The sequence below is a fragment of the Amphiprion ocellaris genome, chromosome 6 (genome assembly GCF_022539595.1).
Source record: "Amphiprion ocellaris isolate individual 3 ecotype Okinawa chromosome 6, ASM2253959v1, whole genome shotgun sequence".
NCBI lineage: Eukaryota > Metazoa > Chordata > Actinopteri > Pomacentridae > Amphiprion > Amphiprion ocellaris.
Genome location: NC_072771.1, coordinates 22,031,810 through 22,057,967, shown reverse-complemented (window position 1 = coordinate 22,057,967; position 26,158 = coordinate 22,031,810). Strand labels below are relative to the sequence as shown.

The following is a 26,158-nucleotide window of genomic DNA, read 5'->3' as shown; positions in this document are numbered from 1 at the left end:
TGCCCTGAGAACGTGAAAACACCCCTCCATGCTCATTCACCCCACCCTCAAGTTACTCCTCTTCCTCTTTTCCCACTCTTTCCCACTCTTCTGTCTTTGACACTCAAGTGCCACAGCAGTGTTAGGTTTCATGTACCAGGCCTGTTTAGCAGAAAATCCTAATCATGGTCCATATGCTCTAAATAAACCTTAAGAGCTGGACAGTTGTTTTCACATGTAGATATGTATTCATACACATCTTGTGTGTGTGTGTGTGTGTGTGTGTGTGTGTGTGTGTGTGTGTGTGTGTGTGTGTGTGTGTGTGTGTGTGTGTGTTCTCCATAATGGCCACTATGAGTGTGTGTAGGTATACAGTGATATATGATTCATGAAGATGCGTGTGAGGCATATGTAATTCCATCTCTACCCTCAGGACTAGAGACAACAAGGTAGTGCATGAATATTTGATTTGCCGGGAGAAGGTATAGGATCTATGCACAGCATTTTAAACAGACAACCTCGAATATTCCACTTGGAAATCTAGACACTCAGGTTTACCATCATGCAAATATGTTTTTTAATTGTTTATTCCCTGCATTGTAACTATTTTAAAAACAAATGCATATTATATACTTTTGAGACACAAAGCTGTTTATGTCCAGGGGATTTTGTAGCTTGTGCATAATGAAACTGGATGTCTTTAAAATTTTACAGATCAGTTTTTAAGTATTGTGTATTGCTGCATGACATATTTTTATTGTTGAATATTCACCAAAAATATTTGCAATTCAGACCAATGTGTAATTCTTTTGAAAAACAGTTGCAACAGTTTTAAGTTTTGTTGACAGAAAGCGGGGGAAAAAAATCTTCCTGGTGTATATTTTTTTTCCCGACAAATACCCAAAGAGCTTGACTGAGAAAGAGGAAAAAAGTGCAAAACAAAATATGTTTTCCAGGTTTCTATGTATACTCGTGCATCTGCGTGTTTGTGTGAGTGGAAGTTCTCGAGAGTGACAGAGTCCTCTTACCTTCCTCGCGTACAGTGAACTCCATTCGAGGGCTTCCCAGTGGCTCCACCAGCGTCTAGCTAAATGTGTGATCAGGTAGTTTCAGAAACTGCGTGACGGTGTCAACACACAGAATGTGGACAGGGAGTGTGGGGGGAATTGTGGACTCGGATTAGTCTCCATAGCAACAGCAAAGTAACCCTGTTTGTAGACAGACAAATTTTGCTACATGTGAAAATGATTGGCAGGTCTATTCCTCCACAGCTGACCCATAGAAATTAGCGAGTAAGCGTTATAATACTCAGCTGCTTTGACGGGTCTCCATACTTTTTAAAGTCCTCTTGTAAGTGCTTCACTTTTGCATTTGCATTAGAAACATGGCATGCTTATTGGAGGGGGTTTGGGGTTGTTGTGGGGTGCTTTCATATCTTTAGCTTGACGGCTTCTTTGTGATCAAGGGGATTGAGGGGAGGGAGGGTTGCCAGATGAGAATAACTTAATTTCCAAAGCTCCAAGATGAGAGAGAGGAGTTGAGGGTATAAGTTCATGATGCAGTCTCACTCAGGCAGTAGTGAAGGAAAAAAAATCTACAGCGTCTGTGTATGAAAAATGGTTACAATTATGCAAATCAAAACCCCACTCCTATTTGTTGAGACCACACATTTTGTTTTTCTTTAATTTAAGACCACGGGCAAAAACAGCTTAACATGTGATGTAAAACGATACATAAAAGGATAGATGGTGAAGTACAAGGCTCAGGGTTGTCTTATGAAAAAGAAATTAGATTTATGTATACAAACTCTTACACCCTTCTGGGAAAAGTAAAATCTTTCCATTTATTTTCCTCACTATTGCTTAATGTTGACTGTAGACAAAGGGTGTCAGGAAAGTGCAGAAGTGCACAGTTTATAACTTGTGGCCGTGCAGTACTATAGTATGTGTGACTGCCGGTACTGACTACAGTTTACGCCTCCTGAAACACGGGGAAAAGAGAGGATCCTGCAGTGGCAGCTAACACACACATACAAAAATCACACGCTTGGAGAGAGATAGAATCAGGCAGGGAAAACGGTCCGTAGGATTGAACCTGATGTCAGTTTAGGCATAGTTTAAAAATATATATTATATATGGGTGACTTCTGATGCCTGCGACCCTGTGTATAAATGTTAACATGAGTTTTGTTGCTGTTGCTAAAAATCATCAAATGTTTTGAAAGTTTTCTATGATGTTTTAAGATTTATGAAACACTATGATTATATTGTACATCAAATTTTAAAGTTAATTGATTTATTATTTGTTGATTGAAACTTGTTAAGAATAGTTTAAAATACAATACACACACATAGTCAAATCTAATGTCCTAATTCACAGTATGTGAGTAAATGAAGACATTTAAACCATGTCAAGGCCTCTGTAACAGAGTGAATTTTCAGCCAGCTACTATTAATTGGACATAATTTGACAATCAGTGTTGTTTCAATCAAAAGGTCATATAATTAACACTAGGGGGCACCAGTGTTCCACACAATGTTGTATTTCCATTGTCGAGAGACCACTGGAAAGGAAATTATGTTCTGATAAATGATGTGCTTTTGGCACCACAATACATGTTCACAAGTAAGAGGAATTACAAAGTTACCTTACAAATATTTTAATTAATTTTGACAAGCCTTTTAGAATAACTCAAAAGCACTCTGACATACTACATAAATTTACTTTGGCAGTACAACAACTGAATAATTTTCTTTTCAGGAGAAATGACTGGTGGAGAAGCCGGGGTCAAGATAGACACAAAGAAACACTAATGAAAACAATCACCTGTTATCAGTGGTTAATACAGTTCTTATTCTCATCAGTTGCGGAAAAATCAAAGTGAATAATTAACAAATGGGATTTAACTTCAACACAGATTTCTTTGATTTTGTGTATTGATTTATATGTCAAATAGAAAATTTTAATCCAATTTTACAAAATAAAAAAATGTGTTTTAAAAAATATTATAATAAATACCTCATCCCACAAAAACCCACCAGTTTTACTCATCTCAGTTTTATCTCGTGAAGAAGGTTTCAAAGAATTTTATTTTCTGCCAGTATGATGACAGTTATGATAAAAAATTACTTTAATTTGTTGGCCTCAGTGTGGAATTAATTAATCTTATTCTGAAAGATTTCTATTTAAATAACTAACAAAACCACTTGAATAATTTTAAGTTGAGCAGTTCTACAATTTAAAGTTCTGCAGAGGATTGAAATATAAAGTATAGATTTTCTGTTCCTAACTTGCCTTTGTTTTAAATCAATAAAATCAACAACCTCAGGTTTTTAAATAATCAATTATTTGTTTAAAAAAAGAAATGAGATTTTTAAGTCTCTTCTTTTACTTGCAGATTTTTTATATTTAAAAAAATGCACAACTGGAATTTTGTTATTGTTATCTATTGTAGAATAAAAATAACTGAATGATATTTATTTCAAGTTAATTATTTGCTTTCTGTATGCTGATTTAAAATTATTATAAAACACTGTTAAAAGTTTAAATTATTCAACGTTTTAAAAATTCAGTAAAACAAGCTGATACATTTTGATGTAATCTAAATTAATATTATACACAGGAATGGGCCAGCATTTTAGACACTGAAAGTAAAGTAAGTATGCTTTTAGAAATAATGCCATAGTATTATTTATTAAATAACTCAATAAAAAGTGCAATTCATAATGTTGAAACTGGGGCTCAGAGGGCCACACCATTAGTTGCAGGTTTGCTGAACATAGTTGACTAACACTGGCTGTGTGTTTTTGGGGTTGCAGTAATGCAGCAAAACGGCCTCAGGACTGATCAGACTCATTTCTGATAAACTTATGCGATGGATAAGAATCTAAAGAATCTGTCTTAAGTGCTTATAACTTTAAACATAGTGCTTTATATGCCAGAACATCACTGTGATAATGCTCAGCTTTATACCATCTAGTTTTTACAGAAAAGTTTTAGTTGTCCTTTTTCTTTTTGAAATTACCTCTTTATCTGTATTGACAACTGTGGGGAAAGTATCTTTAATTTTTTTTAACTTGATTTAAAAAATTTTATTATATTGTTTAAAAAAAGATTTAACGCTTCAAGTTCTTTTCTCTCTCTCTCTCTCTCTGGCGCACACACACTCAGACACATTCACACCTCCAGCTCCCTGAGTAATCATTGTTCAGTGGCTCTGGTCAGCATGTTGTCACCTGTATCCCATTAAGAACATTCTTGCCTCAGCACACAATCGCACACATACCAAATCTCTCTCTCCATCTTTCTGTCTCTCACTCACACACACACACATACCTTATCCTCATCTCCATTCACCCATCCTCCCCTCCTCAGCCACTGTTTGTACCCCACAGTTCCACACCTGGTGTATTGCCCTTTTTCCGACCTATGGTTTGCCGCTGCCCTTTTCCCTCTGTGAATTTTTATTTTTTTATTTTTGTCTTCAATAGCAGGACCTTGTGAATCACTGCTGTGCAACAGCTTTCTAGGCCGTTCTGCATTTTTGCTTTTCATACAGGTTTTCTCCGTGACAGTAAATGGAGGTGGGCTTGTGAGGAGGAGCGCACAGTACAGACAAGACATCTGTGTGAGCGAGGTTCCTTGAGGGGTTTGGGTCATGGGGCATCATAAGCCACACCCTTAACCGCCTCTGCCCACACCCACTGGAGTCTGATTGGTTAACACTGTGGGGCCAGGGTAAACCCGACTGTCCCCTTAGCAAAAGACTTAGAATAATAGGCTAAATAAACAGACAAAATAATTTGACATTAACAGAATTACAGAAAAACTATATTGGGGAAGAGCATTCTTGGTATCTTCAGGTGTTAATTATGATGATCAGGGTTTGTTTGGCCAAGTAGAAGTTGTTGTATACCACGCATTATTACATCAAAAAATACCAAATAAGACAATAACATAGTGAAACCCACTGAGATGAGGTCAGAAGATGTACATATTTTGTGTAATCAAAAGAAATAGTTCAGAACAGAAAAGCGAAGGCTTTGGTGAGGTTAAGAATTGCAATTTTTTCAATTTTTTTTTAGAAAATAGAGATATGATTTTTTTTCTCCCTGGTGTGCTCTTAGTGAGGACAAAAGCTGATTAAAGTACTTTAGTCTCTGACTAATGCTGTTAATTATTATTTTGTGTATTATAATAACAGAATCTTGAAAATAGAAAAAGTAAAAAGGCACCAACTGTTGCTTTTTTGTATTTTAATGTTGTATTTCTTTAAATTCCCATTGGCTTAGCTCCTGTGTTTTCTATGCATGATTTGAAAATTAAGGATCAAGATCATATTTCGATCAAAACTGAGTGCAACTATTGTTTGGTTATGGGTATACTAGTGCATGTGTATTTTATAGGTTATATATACATGTTAAATTGTGTGTGTGTGTGCGAGCGCGCACGAGCACACACTTGTATACAAACACGCACTGCATCCACAGTGGAGCACTCCTTCCCACACAATTGTTGGTTGGGGAGTGGGTACCCTGTCCCCATCATCTGTTTGTGACACCCGCTCTGTGGGACATGGCAGCTCCCTTAGAAACCGGCAGAGTTCCAATCATCTACATGCCATAACCTTACGGTCGCCTTTGTCCTCACCTCCGCCAAGATTCATTTGTGTCGCCCCAGCAGGTCTGACCGCTGAACAATTCCCGGGCAGAGCAGGAGGGAAATACATTTCACTGATTAAAGATATCTGGTGACTGTTCTACATGCTGTCAGCACTCTGTTAGTGCCCCCTCCCCGCAACCCCTCCTTTCTCTCACTCAGCTCATGTATGTCATCTCTTAGATTTTCCCCTTGTACTTTTTCTACTTTCTTCACCTCTCACCCTGTCCCACATGTGCATGCTGTAATTTCACTGTTTGAGTGTAGGTCGTGATCTAAAGTTGAATAAGCAATATTTTACATTTATTTTTCTGTTTCTGCTACTAAGTTGGGATTACATGCCACTGACAATGTACTTACTATTCTGGATTCATACAAGAATGTAGTGATATTTTCCTGCTTACAAACTAGAGCAAAATTAGCAGTAAAGATAAAAATAGAAATGCTGAAATTGTGTAAGAGCCCACGTAAGTAAAACAACTTGACTTTGTGTTGGGAAATGATAAGGACAGTTGATGGAAGCAATCTACAGTCTGAGCAGGACAGAGTAAAATAAGCACCAGTGTTGGTTGGGCAGTGTAAAGAGAGAGCATGTCTATGCGTTATTATAAGTGTGTGTCTCATCTCAGTGGCTGTGCAGCCTGACCTTGGGCTTTTTGCAGTATCCTCCTCCAGCGGCATGCCAGCCAGCTGTAAAGTAAAATGGAGGACGGCACGCACACAGTAAATCAAAAGGAGCTGGGCCACTGTGCACTGTATGCGTTTGAGTCCTATACTGCAGTAAAAAGGCCTTTCAACAGGGAGCTGAACTAGGGTGACCTCTGTAAGAGGCAAGGGGCATCTCCTGACCCTCCTCCTAACTGTTATCAAATATTAGAACTGATAAGTTAAAAAGAAAAGTATTCCTTGCTTTCTTTTCTTTCCATTTTCCCTCTTTCTTTATGTCCTTTTTCTTTTCTTCTTGCCTTTTTTCCTCTTTCTTTTTCATCCCGTTCTCTACTTCATACAGCACTGCATTAGGGAGGAAAACCCAGAACTGTATAGTGAAGGTTTTGTTTTAACACATGCAGCAATTCTCCAGACCAGCAGGGGACAGTGTTACATGACATGTAAATTGATATGCTTGAACAAATATGCATGCACGATTAATTAAAGAACAAACATTCTTCTCTTTGTTCTCTTATTTGTTGTTGACTTTGTTCACATACAAGTTTTAGCCTATTTCACATGATTAGTTAGACTCAACTGCCCTGCCTACGTTGGCAGCAACACACAAATACAGAGTGGCCTATAACTTCAAATGACTTGATTGTTCTACTTTCTTCATTAGGTACTCCTGTATATAGGTCACATGTTTTGGAAGGTGGAGATGGAGGGGATGTGGGAATTGGCACATCTTTTTTTGAACATTTTGCCCATTTCCATTTCAGGAGTCACCTCCAAACCCTAATTAACACGGAAAGCCATCAAATCAAACTTTACCAATCCCAAAGGTGCTGTCAGCAGGCAACTGGCACAGACTTTCTCAATGCCACTCTCTGCTGCCACCTCTAGTGTTGACTCACTCACCACTGTGCCAATGCCTGTGTGTGTGCATGTGTGTGTGTGTGTGTGTGTGTGTGTGTGTGTGTGTGTATGTGTGTGTGTGTTAGTGGGAGTACAGGGGGCAGAGTTCAGTGGGAATGACAAGTGCTGCTGCTACTATGAAGGGCAAAGATCTTTAGACATCAAACCCTCCACAGGCTAATCATCCATGTGTGCGTTTGTCATTGTGTGTTGCTAATTTGCAGTGTGTATTCCTGTAGCAGTACATTTGTGTTTTCGTTCAGTTAGTGTTTGCGGCTGTGCTTTAGAGCGCGTTTGTATGCACGTGTGCATGTCAGAGGCGACAAGCGAGTGTTAGATGTCAGCAGAGGTGAGGGACTGTGGAATATGGAGAGCAGTAGAGTGGTGCTCTGTGTGACACCAGTCCTGTAGACAAGGGTTAAGCAGGGAATAGGGAATAGTCCTGAGGTAATAGCATGGGGGCGGAGGGTTGATGAAGAGTGAACAAAGGTGATGCAGTGTTTCACAGACGCGACACCCTGATATGCTTTGTTGGCTCATTTGATAGGAGCATGTGAGTGAGGGAGTGTGCCCTCAAGGGAAATTTAATAGCAGTCAACATCAGACTTTACGCTATGAAAGTAAAAAATAGGGTAAATATACAAGGCTGTGAGAGCAGAATAATTCAACAGTCTACCGGCATAGCCCGGGATGTTTAGTCAAGTATCTCTTGCTCTCTTAAGCCAATAGGACCGTGGCTAGCCTTTATTTCAGTTATTATTCAACATGTGTCTATGAAAGCCTTGGTGTGTGTAGAGTAAAGACATCCATCATTAAACACAGAGACTCCAGATCTCTCTTCAGTGTCTCCTCCACTCCTCTTCCATTAGATTCATATCAGATGTAGCCACACAGCCACATTATGCTCTTTTCTCCAAGTCTACACAGAAACCAAAGCCTGTGTGTACCTTACACTATAGACCACAGAGGTAACTTATTCCCATGTGTGAAGCTCAGGAGCTGATGGGCTCTGAACTTCTGATTCAGTGTCAGCGTCCCAATGGCGTCTAGAAAAGGGTAGCAGGAAAACACTTGACCTTCCATTAATCGTCTCGCATGCATAACCACTTGTTAATTACTGGAAGAGCCAAAATGGCTTCCAAAGCTGGTTTGTAAAAGGTCACTTACCACCGGGTAATGAACAGTCTCAGCAGCTCTCAAGTCCGCTGGTCTATGGGTCTAGTAGACTGGCACGGGGTAAAGATGTATGATGTTATAATGTAGATTCTGTCTTATGACTGAGAGCAAATGGAGGATGGTACTTTGTCTTTGAAGTTTCTTTGACCATTGTCAGGATTGTCTGTCAGTTATTAGTCTGAATATAAATTCCCCGTAGACAGCCTATTCAACATTCATGCCGAATACTGTAGTGTTAAAGTGGAATGAAAGGAAGTGTATGGACGTGCGAGATGCCAAAACATTAACCTTGTGGTTCATAACTTTATAACTCACACGCATGCACACACTCTTACTTATACACACACTTCTTCCTCATCTCATTAGCCTCTATCCCCATTCTCTTTATCTTTTGCACCTAGTCTGCATAAGGAGAATATATACATTCTTTGTAGTGACAGTATTATCAGACAGGGTCATCTTTCTTGCCTCTTCCACACAGTATAACGATAAGGATGTGTGTTATTTTAAAGAACCTGTTCAAAGAGAGGAGCGATAATACAGTGATAAGGTGATTAAATAGAACGGGTTTTATATGATGCACATTAACAGTTTTGTCCCTTTCATGTCTCAGGAATGATTACCTTTAAGTATCTCTCCTGCTCTTTAATGCAGCTTATGAAAGCATCTAAATGGCAGCCTAGCAACTGGGAGTTAGCTTTCTAGGCTTCTTTATGTATTTGAGATTATTCTTAAATGTTTTCCCAGAGGTGTTTTTTTTTATTTTATTTTTTTTAGTTAGCTGCTTTGTTTTGGGACGGAGCTCTGTCCTTATATTTGTCTAGTTCTGTTAGTTGTATGAGTATCGCACGGTGATATTAAAGTTTAAAATACAGTGTGAACCCCACCGCAAAGGTCTGATCCCATATTGTGCTAACTCTCCACCCAATCCATCTCATGCCTGTCTGGGCTTTGTATCGGGGTTATACGCAGATGCCTTGCATCACCACATATTTGATTGTTGGTTAGGAAAATGTGCTGGCTTCAACCTTGCAGGGGTCTGTAACCTTTCAGAGGGGTATGCAATCTTGGTTGATGTTTAATGGTATATTTTCACCTCTTTCATTCTCCACCTAGTTTCCCTCTCTCCTTCTCTACTCCTTTTTAATAGCTCCTGGTATTGTCTTGGTCCTTGCTGACAACAAAGGGGATAAATGCAATGCCTACTGTAAGTCCCTGTGGTTAGGCCTTGGACATGACACGTGTCAGCCTATGATAAATTGGCTGTGTGTCTGTTCAATTTCAAATGCAAAGCTCTAGAGAGAGAGGAAGAGAGAAAGAGAAAAGAACATGATGGAGAATTGGGTGAGAGAGAGGGAGAGAGAGCAAGGGAGAGAGATGCCGGCATATTTCTGGCACAGAGAGAGAAGGATGCCTCAGATGCTGGATGTTAGTGTGTGGGGTACAGATAAGGCATTTCACAAGTTTGAGAGCGGGATGCCCACGTCCTGGGGTTTGGGAGGTGAAATGTTGGCAACAGGACAGGTGCTAGACAGTGGAGGTGGAGGAGAGAGAGAAAGAGAGACAGGGAATGAAAGATGAGAGAGCTCTTTTCACAATGCTGATGAATCACTTTTTGCTGATGTATCCACAAGCACTAAAAACAAATTTGTGTCACCTCATTCTGCCTACTTTGCTTGTATATGTGGGAGGCTAATTGTTTTTTTTTTCTGTCCTTGACTTTGGTCTTTTGTATATTGTGATTAGACTATGCAGTAAACTGCATGGGACACAGTGATTTGAAAGTGAAACAAAAAGGGTAAAGAAAAGAAGTACGCAGTGCTTCCAGGAGATGCCTGGCTAATAATCTGCCTGTGCTAATCAGTGCAGCTGGGTTGGGAGAGTTGGCGCCCAGGCAGCCAAGCAGAGTGTTGGGGAAGAGGCAAGGATGTAAGCCAAATCCAGCTTGTATCTCCCAAGCAGAGCTTCATGGGGGAGTGAGGTGGGGGGCTGGGTGAAGAGACTGGAGAAAGCGGCTTCTGTACCTAAGGATGCCTGCTTGATGCCTCTATGGGAAAAGATGCCACTTTTCCTTAACAATTGGCCTGTGAGGTGACAAAGCTGATATTATGGTAATGTCAGTCTAATCACAGGGAGAGATATCTCATGAAAATCCTTGGCATAGGACTGTCCTTGCAAATATCTCAGGGTCTCTCAGTGCATGCCCTTCGCTTATGGCTCCCCGAGCTTCTCAGTTTGAAAACTTTGATTTTGATGACGCTCTTCTCATTGCAGCAGCGAATCTTTAATGATGTGATGCATTACAAAAATAGCATGTTATGTTTCCTTGCTTTTGATAGAACAATGAGTTGATTTCCCTCAGAGGTTAAGGCTACCTGGCAACTTGGCCCTGTCCTCTGTGTCTTAAAAAAAATGTTAAGCTAATTTTAGTCAACTCTGTTTTCAGTCTTTCTTTCTCTTCCAAACATTCATCTGATTTGGCTCCCTACTCTTCCCCCAGCAATCTTGATATTCCATAATATGTAGCATAAGTCTCCCCACCCGTACATGTCGTTTTGACCTTTAAATGTCATTTGCAGGTGTGTTGAGGTGGCTCGCGCTAATGCACAAATTTGATAAGAAGTTTATCTGTCCCAGTATCTAAGAGGCCTGTGAGATGGAACGCTGGTGGGTCTGCTGACATCCATGCCAAACTGACCCTGCAGGAAAGCCACAAAAAAAACCTATCTTGATATTAAAAACTGAAAGAAAACTGAAGAGAAGGCAGAGGAGATAATAGGAGAACAGAAAAGAAAGGTTCAAGACCGTGACTGTGCTGAGCCAGGAACTGTTTTTTTCCCTGTGATCTATCCACGCCTGAACTCTCTGACACCTCATCTGCCGTGCTGACGAGACGTCGCCGTGGCTTAATTGAAGTGGGTTTGTCTCATCCCTTCTCTCCCATGATCCTCTTCTCTATGGGTCAGTGAGAGGTGGGGGGAACCCCCTTGAGTACACGGCATTGGTGGGATTGCTATTTGCCTCCTACCACCCCACTGAGAGGATGTTAGATTGAAGTTATTTTATGCTTGGCTTACCTCTCCCTTCCACTCTTCTGCATCGTATCTTCTGCTCTCTTCCCTTCCTTTAGCCTTTCTTTCTCTGGCCAACCGCTCCCCCGTTCCCACCATTCTTAAAACCTCTCATGCAGCAAGAAGGGAGGAAGGCATCCGTTACAGTGTGAAACTACTGTGATTTTATGGAGGTCCTGTAGTTGAATAGGTATACTTTTCCCAGTGGAGCTCAATTGTGTCTGAAATGGCTATCATCTTTTTTTGTCTCAAATGCATTGAATGTGATGTCAGACTGGGCAAGGAATCTGAGGGAGTGGAAAAATGCCTTCTTTGGCTTACTTTGTTGAGAATAAGTCTAGAAAAGCCGCTATACAGCACAGTGACCTACAAATGGCCTGTTATATAGTTTGGTGTCAAAATTGTCGCATCTGTAATGTTATGGGAATGTTTTTTTTGCAGTTATTCGTAACATTCTGTGTTTCTGTTACTTTCACACTCATGAAAAAGTTGTTTTTCCAACACTATACAGTAAGTAATAGCACATTTTGTGTTGCTAGAGTGTGCGCGTGGGCACAAGTAAGTTCATACGTCTGTGTGTGGCATCCTGAGTGAATGCGTGTCTCTGTAGGTTTGTGCGCCTGTATGTGTGTTCTGGAGTCAAGCCTGTTTGTAGCTCTAAGTGTTGTGCGCATTAGGGGAATGAGGGTAATGATGTGAGAGGCAGTTGTGTTTTGTGCCAGGGCGACCCTGCGGCTCACACCCCATTCCCAGCCCAATGTGTTTCTGATTCTCTCCATCCCTCATCACCAGTCAGCTTCTTCTGACAGCAACCACATACATGCGAAGTTAACCCACAAGCACGTGCACATGCACATAGTCAGACACATTTATAATGTATCTAGGCTTGCATTCATACTTAGGCAGTAAACACAGGACATGAAGGCACACCACACCTCACACACAGTCACGTCAAAGAGCACATATTTAGAGCCACGTCAAGATATGCATACACACACTTGTGTTTTTTTTTCTAAGCTGCAGAATGGAATGATCACTCTACCTAGCTATCTCTTCTTTTTTTTTTTTCACATGCAGGCATAGAGCAATATTCAACCTCATTCCGAGGGTGAAACAGTAAGGTCATTGCATAAGTAGAAGTCAACCTTGATTCTCCATTTTGAGATGCAAACATGTGGGTAGACTCACATTCACGTATATAGACGTATTCCCAAAAACCTGTCAGAAACATGCCTCTGCATATTGATTTCTCTGTTGTCACTGCGATTAGAAAGATGTCTGACATTCCCTGTATTTCCCACCTTACCACTGAGGGGGTCTGGCTGGGACACAAAGGCAAATATATGACAAAGCCCTCTTCAGCACTGCTTACCTTTATGGTTCACTGCAGTAATTGGCCTAGGGTGAACATACCCGCTCGACACTGGCAGTAATGTATTTGAGAAGATATTGAAAAAGCTGATGAGGGAGACACAAGATGTGTTGTAGAATACAAAAGTTAATAATGGTGGGGATTTTGATGAATGGATCTTTAAATGTATCCTGATATCGGTCTAAATTGCATTCTTTTGCTCACATTTTTTGTGTTTTTAATTTATATATCCTCTCACTGACTACACAAGGTGCTTTTGCCTTAGAAGGGAACAGTACACTTTGTGTGAAGGATAGTGCATACACAAGAAGTACAGTTTTTCTATGTATATATAAATGTCCATGGAGTTCAGACAACACTATGAAACCTTCCAGTACTGTCATCACACAGGCACACAGTAAATGTGTCTAAGAGTCATGGACTCGACACTCAGGCAATGTGCTTTTGAGTACATACATATCATTTTATTGCTGCATATATCACCCCCATACTGAGACATCGGAAAAGAGAGCATGATCTATACCAAAACATTAATCATCATTCATTGTATGTTAATAAATTCAGAAATTCTCCATTTACCATGCGGACGTCCATGCGTGCTGGAAATGCAACCTTTCCAGAGCTCATAAATCACACACACTGAGTCATCTGACAAAGTACCCCAAACACAGGCTGAGGCGCTGCGATCCCTAGGGCACAAACACACGGCATCTAATGTGGCGGATTCAGAGCGGGGACCACAGCTTTCTGACGCCTCTTGCCGATACTCCACTGCCAACTCCTATCAACAAGAAGCGTTCGCTGCGATCTGAGAAAATAACAGAATCAGAGGGGATTGTGGGATGTCTGCGGCCTCCTCTGCAGTGGTTTTGGGTTCAACAGAGTCCCCTCTCTGTCTCTGTCTTGCTAGATTTCCTCCTCCTTTTTCCCGACTGCCTCAAGGGTTTGAGGCCATGTGCAAACAACAACACTTGGACCCAGAGGGTTGGTTGGTGCTGTGTTCTATGGGGACACTCTGTCTTTGCCTTATTAGACAGATTTCACCATTGGAACTTTACAAGAGAGAAACTGTGAATTATGTTACTTGGATCACTTTCAGTTGTCTCACTGTGTGAAAATATGGAATCTTGGTAGTGTTTTTGAAGACTTCCACTAAAAAAACAAAACAAAAGATATCAAAAAGCTTGCGACTATGAGCGCAAGACAGGTAGCAGCTTTCATTTCAGTATCAATGTGTCTTTATAAAACTTTATTTATAGTGGCTGTTTACGGAGCACTTGTTTTATGCAGCAGAACTGCAGTGTATCTCAACCATAATCCTAAATCTAACAATAACATAACTATAGTTTAAACATTTCAGATAATACTTTTTGCAGAATATAGATATTAATAAAAGTATTATAGATGATTTTGTTCAGTCTATACTTTGCTCTTTCCATTCAACACAAATTGCTCTAATCTGGCAGTTCAGAGAGATTACCAAAGCAAGCAGGAAATCTGAGCAGATACAATAGCTTCTTCTCTGTATACCAGCACAGATGAGGAGAAACAGATTTATCTGCTACTAACTTGAGAAGCCCAGTAATAATGGGTGCTATTCAGGTGTAAGACTTCTTTTTGCGCATCTACGTGACAGATTAAATTATTTTTAGCCTGCAGGGAAAGGATCTTCATTGTGTTTCCTTTTATGCAGAATAATCATGTGTCTTTACCTTTTAGCAAAGTCGTCACATGATCTCTGTGCTCTATATGCTTGCTTTATGCTTCAGATTAAAAGATTAAAGGCTTTGTGGTGAAGAAAAAGACACAAACAGGAGCCCAGTGAAAACCATGATATAGTCAAAAAAGGTTCGAGTCGGTGTTACAATTGTGTTGTATACATTATAAAAGAGACCCTCTGTAGTGCGATTAGGATGATAATATCATCACATGTTAATGACCGGAGTGTTTGCAGTGTGCAAAATGAGTGCCCTCTGATATGCAAAGCACTTCTGCTGAGAGTGTCGAATTGTCTGCATGTGCAGAAATCCAATGAAAATAGAGATGCTAGTCTGTGCAGTATAAAACAGACAGCATTATTTATCCCCTTTTTTCCTTCTCTCTCATTTTCCTCCTTTTACCCCCCTTTGGGTCTCTGGATCTTTTCCCATCTCTCCTCTGTTGCCCAGGCCTATCCCTGGCTCCCTGGAGACAGAAGGACGAGTGGTTATTTCTGACTTTGGAAGATGGTCGTGACTAATTGATTCGACATCTGATGGAATGTGTGTAACGTCTCTTTTCCCCCGCTGCTACAGCCTTGCCACTTGCTCAGATGAGCAGAGACCATTAATGTATTGTGCATATATTTATGTACTGTACGGCTGTGTTTGATATGAGAAATGTGTTTATGCCAGCGCTGTCTGTGTTCCTCTGTAAACTCCACATAGTGTTGTCCCTGGTAATCTAAATTATTACTGGACTGTTTGATGCTGTCCTTAGAGAAAAGAAATTCTGTATACCAGTGCATTCCCATTGGTCTTATAACAATGGATTATATGGCTAACAGTCAAAATACTCCCACTTATGTATCTGTTAGATCGCTTTGTATTGTTTTTACATGTTCTTGAGATGTTGCACCACATAAACACAATTGATCCCAGAGGTGCTTTACTGTAGGAATGCATCTAATTCATTTATTGAAGTTTAGTTTTCTCTCCCTGTCTTTGTCTTTGTGCTGTAGTTTTGGGTAGAGTCCAGAGACCTAATGAGGTGGTTCTGATGGGCCTAGTCCCACCGGTCTTGAAGCTGCAACAAGCCGCTGTTGATGCCCACTCCAAAGGACCTAATTGATCTAATCATTTAGTCGATTGGTCAAAGTAATCAGTCTCTGGTGGTCACACGTGGGATGAACAATGACAAGTGTTTTGTGGCTGCAGGCCGGTTTGCTCTTTGTATCTACAATAGGTTGGGAGGTTGAGGGAAGGCAGGACTGTGTGAGTGTGTGGTCAAGATTATGTACTGTGTGTGCACTCAAGTTAGGGGAGTGTCGATGTGCTAAAATGCCATAGTGAATAAAAAGTTTAGGGTTGCTTCAGTTTTCTTTGCTCATCCGAGTTTGTGTTTATGAGCTAAATTTTCATGGCGTCTTGATACGTAGAATATAAAGTTCTCAATCAAGCTCACATGGAGTGGATAATGTTGTGCATGTAATTTTAATGAACAGTGTAAAGTATATTTCAAAGTAATACCCTTCATTTACATCTTCAAAGGTCTGCAAAGCAAGGCGCAATGAAACTTCCTTTATGAGGAAGACACATTCAGTATATCGTTTGGATGTGGAGAAGGCCACTAGGGAATGATCAAGTGTGCATCCCATCGACCCGCATCCTCTTCCCCATTACCCTGACATTTCATCCCTACATTTAATTCCAGGCCTTTCTAAAGAGCAGGTAATAGTGCAGAGGGGTACAGGGACCCAGAATTAAGCAGTTTTACACCGAAGGGTAATTTGGTGTGATAAATGTGCCGTCGCTGGTAACTAATAATACATATTTTAAGTAGCAGCGGCACGGCTCTGCGGCCTAGTAAAGGTAGCATCATTATTAATGTGGGAGTCGCTGCGTGTTTTAGTCAGGGTTACGGCACCAAGGTCAGAGCTACGTTTCACTGAATTAAAAGCCATTTTGAGCTATGGCACTCCTAATCAACTCGGACCTAAAGGTGCATAGCTCAGTTATAATGAGGCACCAATGAATTTAAATAAACAGCAAGATCTAGTGATTTATAAAGGCAATGTGCTATCCTTATAGCTCGTTAGCCATGACGGATACTCTTTATTCTCTGGGCCTCTTTACCCACAGGACCCTGAGCTTTTAACCAAGTAATGTCTGCCTCTATTGTCAGCGGATACGCATTCGAAGCAGGACACTTATCCCCGTCATTATGAAAAGTGGAGACACAATACAAGAGTAATGGTAATGTATGCCATCCAAATAGATGATTTTTCTCCTCCCCTCCTTCCGTTTTTTTTGCGAATGTAAAAACTACCCCAGAGTTTTAGGCCCATGAATTCATCATCATATTTTCTCAAAGGGGTTTTCATATATCCTGAAAGGAAGTATAATCCTTGATAGTAGAAATGTTTTGCATTTAAAGGGGTACTTTTGGTCTGGGAATTGATGGTGATGTTTGGGGGGGCTGTAGAGAAAAGGAAAGTTCTAGTTTTTAGAGTGATCACTTATATAAATTATAATATTTTCATGAGTGAAAAGAGTCAGAGGCTTATTTCAACTACTTTACTTTGAAATAATAGAAACTTTCGCAGTCAATGTGCTGCCATTAATATGCTGATGAGGAACTTTCTAGAATAATGATGTTTGATACTCAGACTCTCCATCCCCCACATTTTAGGAATTAATTCTTAACCATTCCCCTGTCTATTAGCAAGAGTAAGTTTTTTTCCTTTTTTTCTTTGCCAATATTGATCTGGTCTGGTGCAATCACAGTTATTGCCCCTGGTTTTGCATTTCTTAATCTAATGACCCAGGGAGAAGAGTTAGTACCTCAGCTGGGTTCATCCGGGGCCAGACAGGGCAGTGAGGCGTGCATATGTAGCCGCCTCTGGCTGCCCCTCTGATGCTCCTGGTGGGGCATGCCAGAGCATTAGCCACTTCATCAGGTTCTTTGTTGTCCGCCTCTCTTTTGTGTTGCCCTTGAAGGATGCTTCAAGCAAAGCCATGGCTACAGTCTTCTCAACATCTTGATACAGCTTATTCAGGGGACTTTTTTTGAAAAATCTCTGGTTTGGGAAGATTTTTTTTTCTCCAGGCTCTGGATTCAGAATGTGTATCCCTCCCATTGATTCCAGCTTATGTAGCTCACCCCATGTTAAGAATGACTGGTTTTATCACTGTACATTTTATGGCATCTACTTAATTACCTTTCTTTTTAAAGATTAATTTGGTGTGAGCATTGCTGCACAATAAAGACTGGTTTTGTACCTCTGTGAGAGCAATTGGTTCACCTGTGCATGAGCATGTACCGTATCCTGATATGCACCGCACTTCTTTTGTAGGTGGCAATACCTGAGGCCACGCTGAATTTAAATTGACATAAAATATTTTCATTTTCCAAAGGACAAAAGTGTTGACTCGCCTCCAAAATACACTTGTTTGATTTCCCATGTGAACATAGTACACAGTGACACCCATAGCTTTCACCATTCAGAGACTCACTCACTCAGCCTCTCACTGTGCTCCGCATTTCAGAGTAATTTTCACTCCTGACACCACGGCTCTGTCTACCTGCCAATTTCTGTCTCGGTTCCTGAATAGGTGATTTGTAAAGCCATGTTCACCTCAACACTCAGAAGATTTACTCAGGAGTGAGCTTGCCAGGTATTTGAGCTGTCAGTTTGCTCTGTGTTCACAAACTTGCTGAAGGGAAAGTAATAGCCATACTCAGCCAGTTGACTCAGCCAGCTGAGTTGCCAGTAGAGTTACAGTCGAGTACATATGGTTGTTGCTATTGATTTGAGAATTGCAGCAACAAAAGCTGACTATTTCATGATAGCATTTGAGGTTTAAAGTTGGCTTTCTTTACTACTTGTTTTTCTTTAAAACATTACACACACATGCAGACAACCTAGCATTTAGTGATTAAATGTCTTCAGGATTTTGCCTGAAGTAAACACATGGCCATTCCTTTAATGCCTGTGTATATCTTGTTGTCTGCTCAACTTGCATTTTCACTTTGGCTTTACATCTTCCAGGATTTTCTTTTCCTGGTTATGCTCCCGCCTTCCGATCACCATGATTTGTAAACAAGATGTAGTTGTTTTTAGGGCTGGAGGTCGTTGATTTGTCTGCCTCTCCCCGTAGGTCATTGAGGTCACCATGGCCCCGGAAGCATCAAGCTTAGAAAATGAGAAGCCCTACTCGGCTCTCCCGCTGGCGACCGGGAGCACCCCTTGCCCGCGCCCGCCCTGATGATTAATGCCACCCCCGTCCAGCCACAAACCTTTCTGCCTCAGATAATGCCAGGCAGCAAGCGCGGCTGACACTTTTAATGTATAATTAAGTAGAAAAAGTCAGCACTGGCTATGCAAATTTTTTAAAATGATAAATGACGCTGTACAGCAGCAGGGATTGATTTGGTGTAAATGAAACTAATTAAGGAAATGTCAAACATAATTAATAAAACAGGTTTAAGCTGCAAAACATTGTCAATTGAATGAATGAGGAGGCATTGGCTCCCATTGTTCAGGCTTTATTTAGGTCTTGTGTTTAGCTTGTTCCCTGCTCCAGAATGCTCTCTCCCCTCCTCACTCCCTCCACCACCAATTCCCTGAGAGGGGGAAAATAAATTTGCTTGTCTCTCCGCTGACTGTAGAAATTAATTGCTGAAATCTTGTCCCATCCAAGTGTTACATTCACACGCAGGACATTAACATAACTAATTTGAAAGAGCTCAAATGACTGCATAATGGAGCTCCGTCACCATGCATGACAGTCGCTGGTCATACCAAATTAGCTTGGTTTTATAATTGAAAAATTTCCCCCCCTTTCTTATTTTTACACCATTTCCCTCCTCTTTTTTTCATATACTTTTTCTCGTCTTCCTTGCTCCTTGTCCTTCTATAGTATCATTCTTTTTGCTCTGTTTTCTTGATAAGAACAAAGGTTTTATAATTTACAAAAAGAGTGCTTGACCTATAATTAGAGAAGAGGAGTGAGGGGAGAGGAGGGGGAGTGCCAAGTGGTGGCAGCAGAGTCAGATCCTTAGTCCTGGTAATGATGCTGGAGACCTTGTGGCCCCCAGGGAGCCAGAAGAATAATGGGATGGGCTATTTTTATGGGGGAGCAAAGCAATGGGCCACCAGCCGCTGGGATGCTGGTGCCTGGGTATGGTGCAGAGCAGCAGGGGCAAGCAGGGGGCTAGTGGGGGGCAAAGGAGGGTGAATACTCAACCTGCCAGATTGCCGGCTCTCAGCCCTGCCCATCAGTTCTGTATGTCAGCCTGATGCACCGCTGTCGGCCTCCGTGCCCCCACGCCAGCCGCTTCCCTTGCCGCAGAAACAGCGAGACTGAGCTAGAACTGTATGTGTGGGTGGATGAGTGAGTTGGAGGGGGGGGTTCAAACATCTGCCACTCAGAGGACAACAGAGGGCTCAAAGATACAAGGTGAGGGGGGCATATCTCAGCCAAGTGCTGCATCTCAGATAAACACACAATACTGATCACATATAAAAATCATAAAGACCCCGATAACATAATACTGTGTCAGTTTATTCTTTGCCTTTGTTTGAATCTCATTTGATGAAAGAATTTGCATGTGTCAGGATCCTTATGAGCCCTAAATGCTACTAAACTAACCAAATACTCAACTTTGTTCATCTAAAGTTTGTACCAGACAAGTGGAGTTTTATATCACACCCATTTTGCCCTTTTGTTAACTAAAAGTTTTTAAAAAGTTCTTAAACTGTAAATGCTATTTGCTATTGTGTGTTGTTTGACCCAAACCCGGTGCTAACACAGATATCGTTAATAATGTGCATGTGTGCAGAGTGCTGCGGCAGACCTATGGCTGCCAATATTTTTGTGTTTTGGTTCTACACACTAACCACTGCTATTTATCATACTCCCACATAACAATTCTCAAGAGTTAAAGGAGCAAAAGAAACAAAAACAGGAAAACAGAAAGTACAAGAACAAAAGAAAACAAAACAACAAAAAATACAAAACAGGAAAATAAAACTCTGGAACAGTCGCAGTCTTTATTCCCATTGCATTTTCACTCTCATCTTTATTTCATTATTCCAGCAAGGATTCTTATGCTTTAAAAAGTAAACCCAAATCCTGGACTTTTGTGCTGTTTGTGTATTTTTTTATGCATAACAGTAACAGCTTTACAACAGCCGTAGCTCCACCATCACCCACGGAGCTAAGATGAAACTTACAGCAATGCTTTGTGCTCTGGAGATGTGTTTATTGTTTAAAACACAGCCCTTTAATGGATATCCTTTCAATGAACTATTTTCGCTTCTTTTTATTCCTGTGACCAATGAAAGTACACATAGACTGGTAGTAAGCAGCCCATAATGAGTGTGGTCGAACCACTGAGCTGTATGTGCTGAATTGAGCTCAAGGATATAATTTCATATGAATTATTACCACCTGCATTTTTCCTGAAGCACTTAAAAGGTTATAACATGCCCGCATATTAGAAGTGCTGCGTCTTTCTGGTGCCCAAGCTGGAGATGAAGTTATAGTCTGTTTGTTTATTGCTTGGTCTTGTTCTGTAGTGAAGAAAATCACAGCTGACTCTATTGTACAGCACATACATTTATTCATGCATGTACAATGAATTTGCTGCAATATACAAAGTAGTGTGTACATTAGCATTGTATTAAAAACAACTACGAGTTGTAGTAAATGAATACACACACCAGCAGGGCTGCAACTAATGATTATTTTTATCCTTGATCAATCTGTTAATTATTTTCTCAAATAGGTGGTCTCTAAAATGTCAGAAATTGGTAAAAGAAATGCTGATTTGTCTTTCCCAGAGCCCAAGATTACTTCCTTGAATTTCTTTGTTTGTCCACAACCCAAAGATACACAGTTTACTGTCATGGACAAGTAAAGAAATCAGAAAATACTTAAATTTCAGAGGGTGGATTTGGACAATTTTGTCTTCCTGTAAAAAAAAAACCAAACAAAAAAAAACAAAAAACAAAAAAACCCCCAAAAAACTAAAAATTAAAAAGAAGTACTAGCTTATTTTTTTTAAAACTGAAATTACATAAATAGTGATGCACACAAGATTAATAGCAACAGGTCCCATGTCTTAATTACCTACTATGTACTGAAGTGAATCTACCCATTAAAAAATTAGCTAAAACTAAAAGGGATAAGAGATTTTTTAAAAAAAGTCACTAAATACATATATGCAAACATATACTTAAACAGAGAGTGAGTTGTTGAAGGACACTGTTAAGTATTAACAGCGGTATGATGACTTTGGAAGAAACCTACAAAAGTATTTTTTTTCCTATTAGTTTTCTATGAAATTTTAAGAGCTTTATCTCAATTGCCAAAAAAGGCAACTTTTGTAGATAGTATATAATCATCTTATGAGCAATAAATGATGTTGCATTCTTTGATAACAGCAACATCTAATATAAAGCCCTCAAATATGCACTAAAAAATTCTGTGACCTGCTTTGCTAATTTTCCCCCAAGTTTCCCAAGTGGTATTTCACTTTTCATGTATTTCCTTTTACACATTTTGCTATGACTTGTTCATACAACCCAACCCTTAAAATGCCAAGGGTCACGAGTCAAACATATGCAGCACGGATTACAATTTATTACCCCACATTTGCCTGATAATTTTTCTCTTTTGACAAGCTTAGGTAAATCATATAGCCTACTCTATAATGTATGAGAGCTCTGCTGGGTTGATGAGTAAAGTCCGTTGCTATTGGCTGTTACCCCTGTGGTGTTTGAGTTCCCATAAGACCAATAAGGCTTGTCTGTGTTCTAACATGACTGGAATATCTGCAGGAACAGGTAGAGGTCCATGTATTTATAGAAACTATATGCAAATGCTTGAGTGCCACATTGGATTGTTAGTGCAGAGAGGTGACAGTTAAATACATGTACATAGAGGGAAAAATATAGGCTTCTCCCTTTCTTTGAGACAAGTCTAATCAGTTAGGATTGCCTCCTCTCCTCATTTCATTTGAATACATTCAGCTTGAACTTAGAGTAAGGAAATGTCTCTCCCCTCCCATGTATATTATTCCTTCCCGCTGAAGGCTCATTATTTTACAGCAGGGTGTGTGAGAGGCGGCCCCAGTCTCTGAACTCTCTGTCGAGGCTGTATTAATCAAACTTCACACAGCGGGAAAGGGTCCACCCGCTGACACGGCACTGCTCGCTCTACACTTCAGGACAAAAGGGAAAACACACAACCTAAGCTGTTACTGTTTAACATCTATAGCTTTTGAAGATTACCACCTTTAATTATTTTAACAGCAACTGCCATACCTATTTCTAAAGATTGCCTCAATGATAGTTCATGGCCACAAAGAGTTTAACAGAATTGTTCATGCATTTCAGCCGGTGCGTCTTATGCTGACATTGTCCTCCTGTTTCTTTTCACCACAGTGGATAACAAGATCTTTGCATGGGGAAATGGCACCAGTGGACAGTAAGTAAATGTCAGAAGAAACAATATCTGTCTTGCTCTGACAGTGTGTGAAGGATGAGAAAGAATAGGGATACTTTAGGGGACTTCTCAGGTGTCCATAAAACTATCCTTGCTTAGTTTTGTTTTGCCCATCGGCTCTTCAGATGTCTTCTTGTCTTGACAGTATACTGTACAGCTGTATATTAAACTGTGGAAAGGCATTGACTGGCAGACAAACAAACACATAGTTATACACAGACATAAGTTGTTTTTCTCCTGATGAGCTTCCTTGTTAAAACTTCTCCAGCCAGGAGCCAGCCTGGCTATAATGACATCTAAGGACCTGGGGGCTAACAGTGATTCAGTGGCCCTCAAGTACTCAAACAGCTGCATGGCAGACCTCAGAGAAATACATAAAAGAAACAAAGGCATCACTTCTCACTCTCTCATCATTTCCCATTGTCCCTTAGTCTCCCTCTCTCAATCTCCATTTCTCTGTCTGTCTCGTTCTCTCTCCTCATGATGCTTTGACCCATCTAAGCAGGTCGGGGCTCTCTAGTGGGGAGCTTATAGTTGGAGGAGCCTATAGTTGGAGCTCCACAACACCCACTTGCAGAGCAAAGGGTGAGCATCTCTGTTACACAACTGGCACTCTGATATCTGAAAATTCCTCAGCTCTCCTGTGTGTCTCACTGGAGGCGAGAGAAGAGAAGAGTACGAGGGAGCTGTGTAAATTTAAACTGGCAAACTTTCTGATGGAAATAGCTGTGACCCCAGAGTGGTCTTGTCTTGAGTTGAAGCATTGTTGTAATCAATACGGGCTCTCGTGGGGATGGCGGGCGAGGACCTTTCGTTCCCCGTTTGTGGAAATAATGGAGAAGACTGTTTGTTATTTTTCCCAGACATGCCGCAAACTAGCAGATATGGCCGGGGCATTGCAGGTTATGACGCTGGCTCAGGGAAACAAATACAAAGAGGAGCATTTTATCAAGAAGCAAACAGCAGAGCTCTGTTTGAAGCTGCTGGGAGCTCACAGGTCACAGGGGTTCTGGGGCTGCGTTTGACCAGCTCATCTTGAAACAGGGTCTTGGATGTTCTTTGTTCACTCACACTGGGGACGCAGAGACAGAAACACCACTCTCAACGAAGGCCTATGTAAAGTCATTTGTGGCGCTACAAATTGAGTTAGGTTCAGATATTATTTCTTTCCCTGGAACGTAAAACTGACCTCAATGAAATATGCCTGTCAGACATATGCGACCCTTGTCTGTGTAGAGTAAACATACCAGAAAGACGCCGTAATATTGCTGCAGTTGTACAAGCTGTAAGTTGTGGATGTTCTCTCATCACATATAAAATAAGAAAACACAAACATTTTGTGTTAATTTAAAATGCTTTGATTTTGTTGAGGTTGTTGTTTTATACAACAGAATATAAAACATTTTGAATTATTGCCCAGTCAACTTTCACCTTAAATCTGTCTCTCTTGTGCATGGTAGTGTAAGAAACAGTGACAATATATTTTTTGTTTGTTTTCTCTAGGCTGGGCAATGGAGAGAGGGCAATAAAGGATCAGCCAGTTGAAGTCAAGATGCCACAGCAACAGAACGTGAGAGGAAGACTTGCACATGTGGATATCGTCCGTATAATTGGTGTAGCCTGTGGAAGCAGACACTCCTTCATATGGACCGAAGCTGGGCAGGCCTGCGGTTTTGGGAACAACTTTTATGCCCAGTTAGGCTATGATTTCCAGAGGGCTGACTTCAAAGAGCACCAGGTATGAAAATATTGTTGTATTTACAGTAATGACAAAATTAAAACCTAATACATGTTAGCCGCTGGTACCCTCTGAACATTTGAAAAATTTTGGGTGACCAGAAGTCATTGAGTAGACACATAACCCACACAGAACAAAACAAAATTAAATTGTGCATTTATTACACTAAAAACAATGTAATTTTCTAACGTCCCCCTAAAACATCTACATGGTGTCCATGGTGTAATATTAGTTTTTAATTCACTGTTGGGATGGGGGTGGAGTAGGGTGGGTGGGGGCTGATGTAGGCAGGCCTATGTGATGGATACCTCAAGGGCCTGGATGGCTTTTTGTTGGTTGCCTCTCGCAATCTCTGTCCTTACGTGGCTTACTGTACAGTAGCGTGCTGCTGAACTACACAAATCCTAAATTAAGTGCTGTGGAATTGAAATTGGCTCTCTTGTGAAGTGTTCCACTTGCATTGGAGCTTAATTTTGCCTACTCATATCATTTGATTCAGTCCCTCAGTCCCTCTTTTGCTCGCTGCAGCCCATCGCTCCCTCTTCCTTCTCATGCAAAATAAGCCCATTTACTGCAGTGTGACAGTGTCTAGGTGAATGATTGCCACTCAACACTTGATATATGGGTATGTGCTTCTATGTGCATGTGTGCTGGAGAATATTATATCTCCAACAGATTTGCCCAGTCTCTCACACTTAAATTAGTGCGTTGTACATTAAGTCTCAAGTTCTTCACACTCCCATATTGTAATGAATCGATTAAAAAAAAAATGAAGATGCTGTTTTTTTGTTTTTTTTACTTTGTGTATAGTTTACTGCACTTGCCTGTTTCTCTGTTTCTCCTGAACTGCTGTGAGTACACAGAACTTTTCTTTCAAGGTGGTCTCAGCTTACCTGCCTAGTCAGTAAAATTTGATGTGTTGCTTTTGGGGTAAATTTTCCTCGCATCAGTTGCGTTTTTATTTTTTTCATAATGTTTTCTTGTCACGTTGCTAGCTGCTCCTTTTGCCTTGTCCCAGCAATTACACTAAATAAATTCCCAGAAGAGATATTTTAGAGTTCATAAGAGATTTGACTCATATTGGTGGGCAGAAGATACCCAACCACTTGGCACCAGTTTCAAGACCCAGGGGCCAAAGCTCTTACCTGTCTTGGCTGATGGTGATTTGGAACTGCATGACTGCACCCTGCCCTTACATCTTGAAGGAGGAGGTGGGGGGGATGCAGCAGCAGAGAATAGGACCTGGTGGTGCGAGTATCTCAGTCACCTGCTCCTCTCTGTAGCCATACCAGTGACCTCTGATCGCCCCAGGTGGAGAACCAAACCTCGCCCTTTCCCTTCTAAACCATTCTCTGCCTTCTTTCATCCCTTTTGATTCCCTGTGAGG

At 40.7% G+C, this 26,158-nt stretch overlaps 1 protein-coding gene across 1 annotated transcript in view; it reads left to right on the top strand.

Moving 5' to 3' along the window:
* Positions 1-26,158, top strand: part of LOC111576599 (probable E3 ubiquitin-protein ligase HERC1) — a 297,883-nt gene that overhangs the window by 22,374 nt on the left and 249,351 nt on the right. The window contains exons 3-4 of the mRNA XM_055011138.1: positions 22,973-23,015; positions 24,537-24,771. Coding sequence (XP_054867113.1) covers positions 22,973-23,015; positions 24,537-24,771 — 278 coding nt within the window. The remainder of the gene's footprint in view (positions 1-22,972; positions 23,016-24,536; positions 24,772-26,158) is intronic.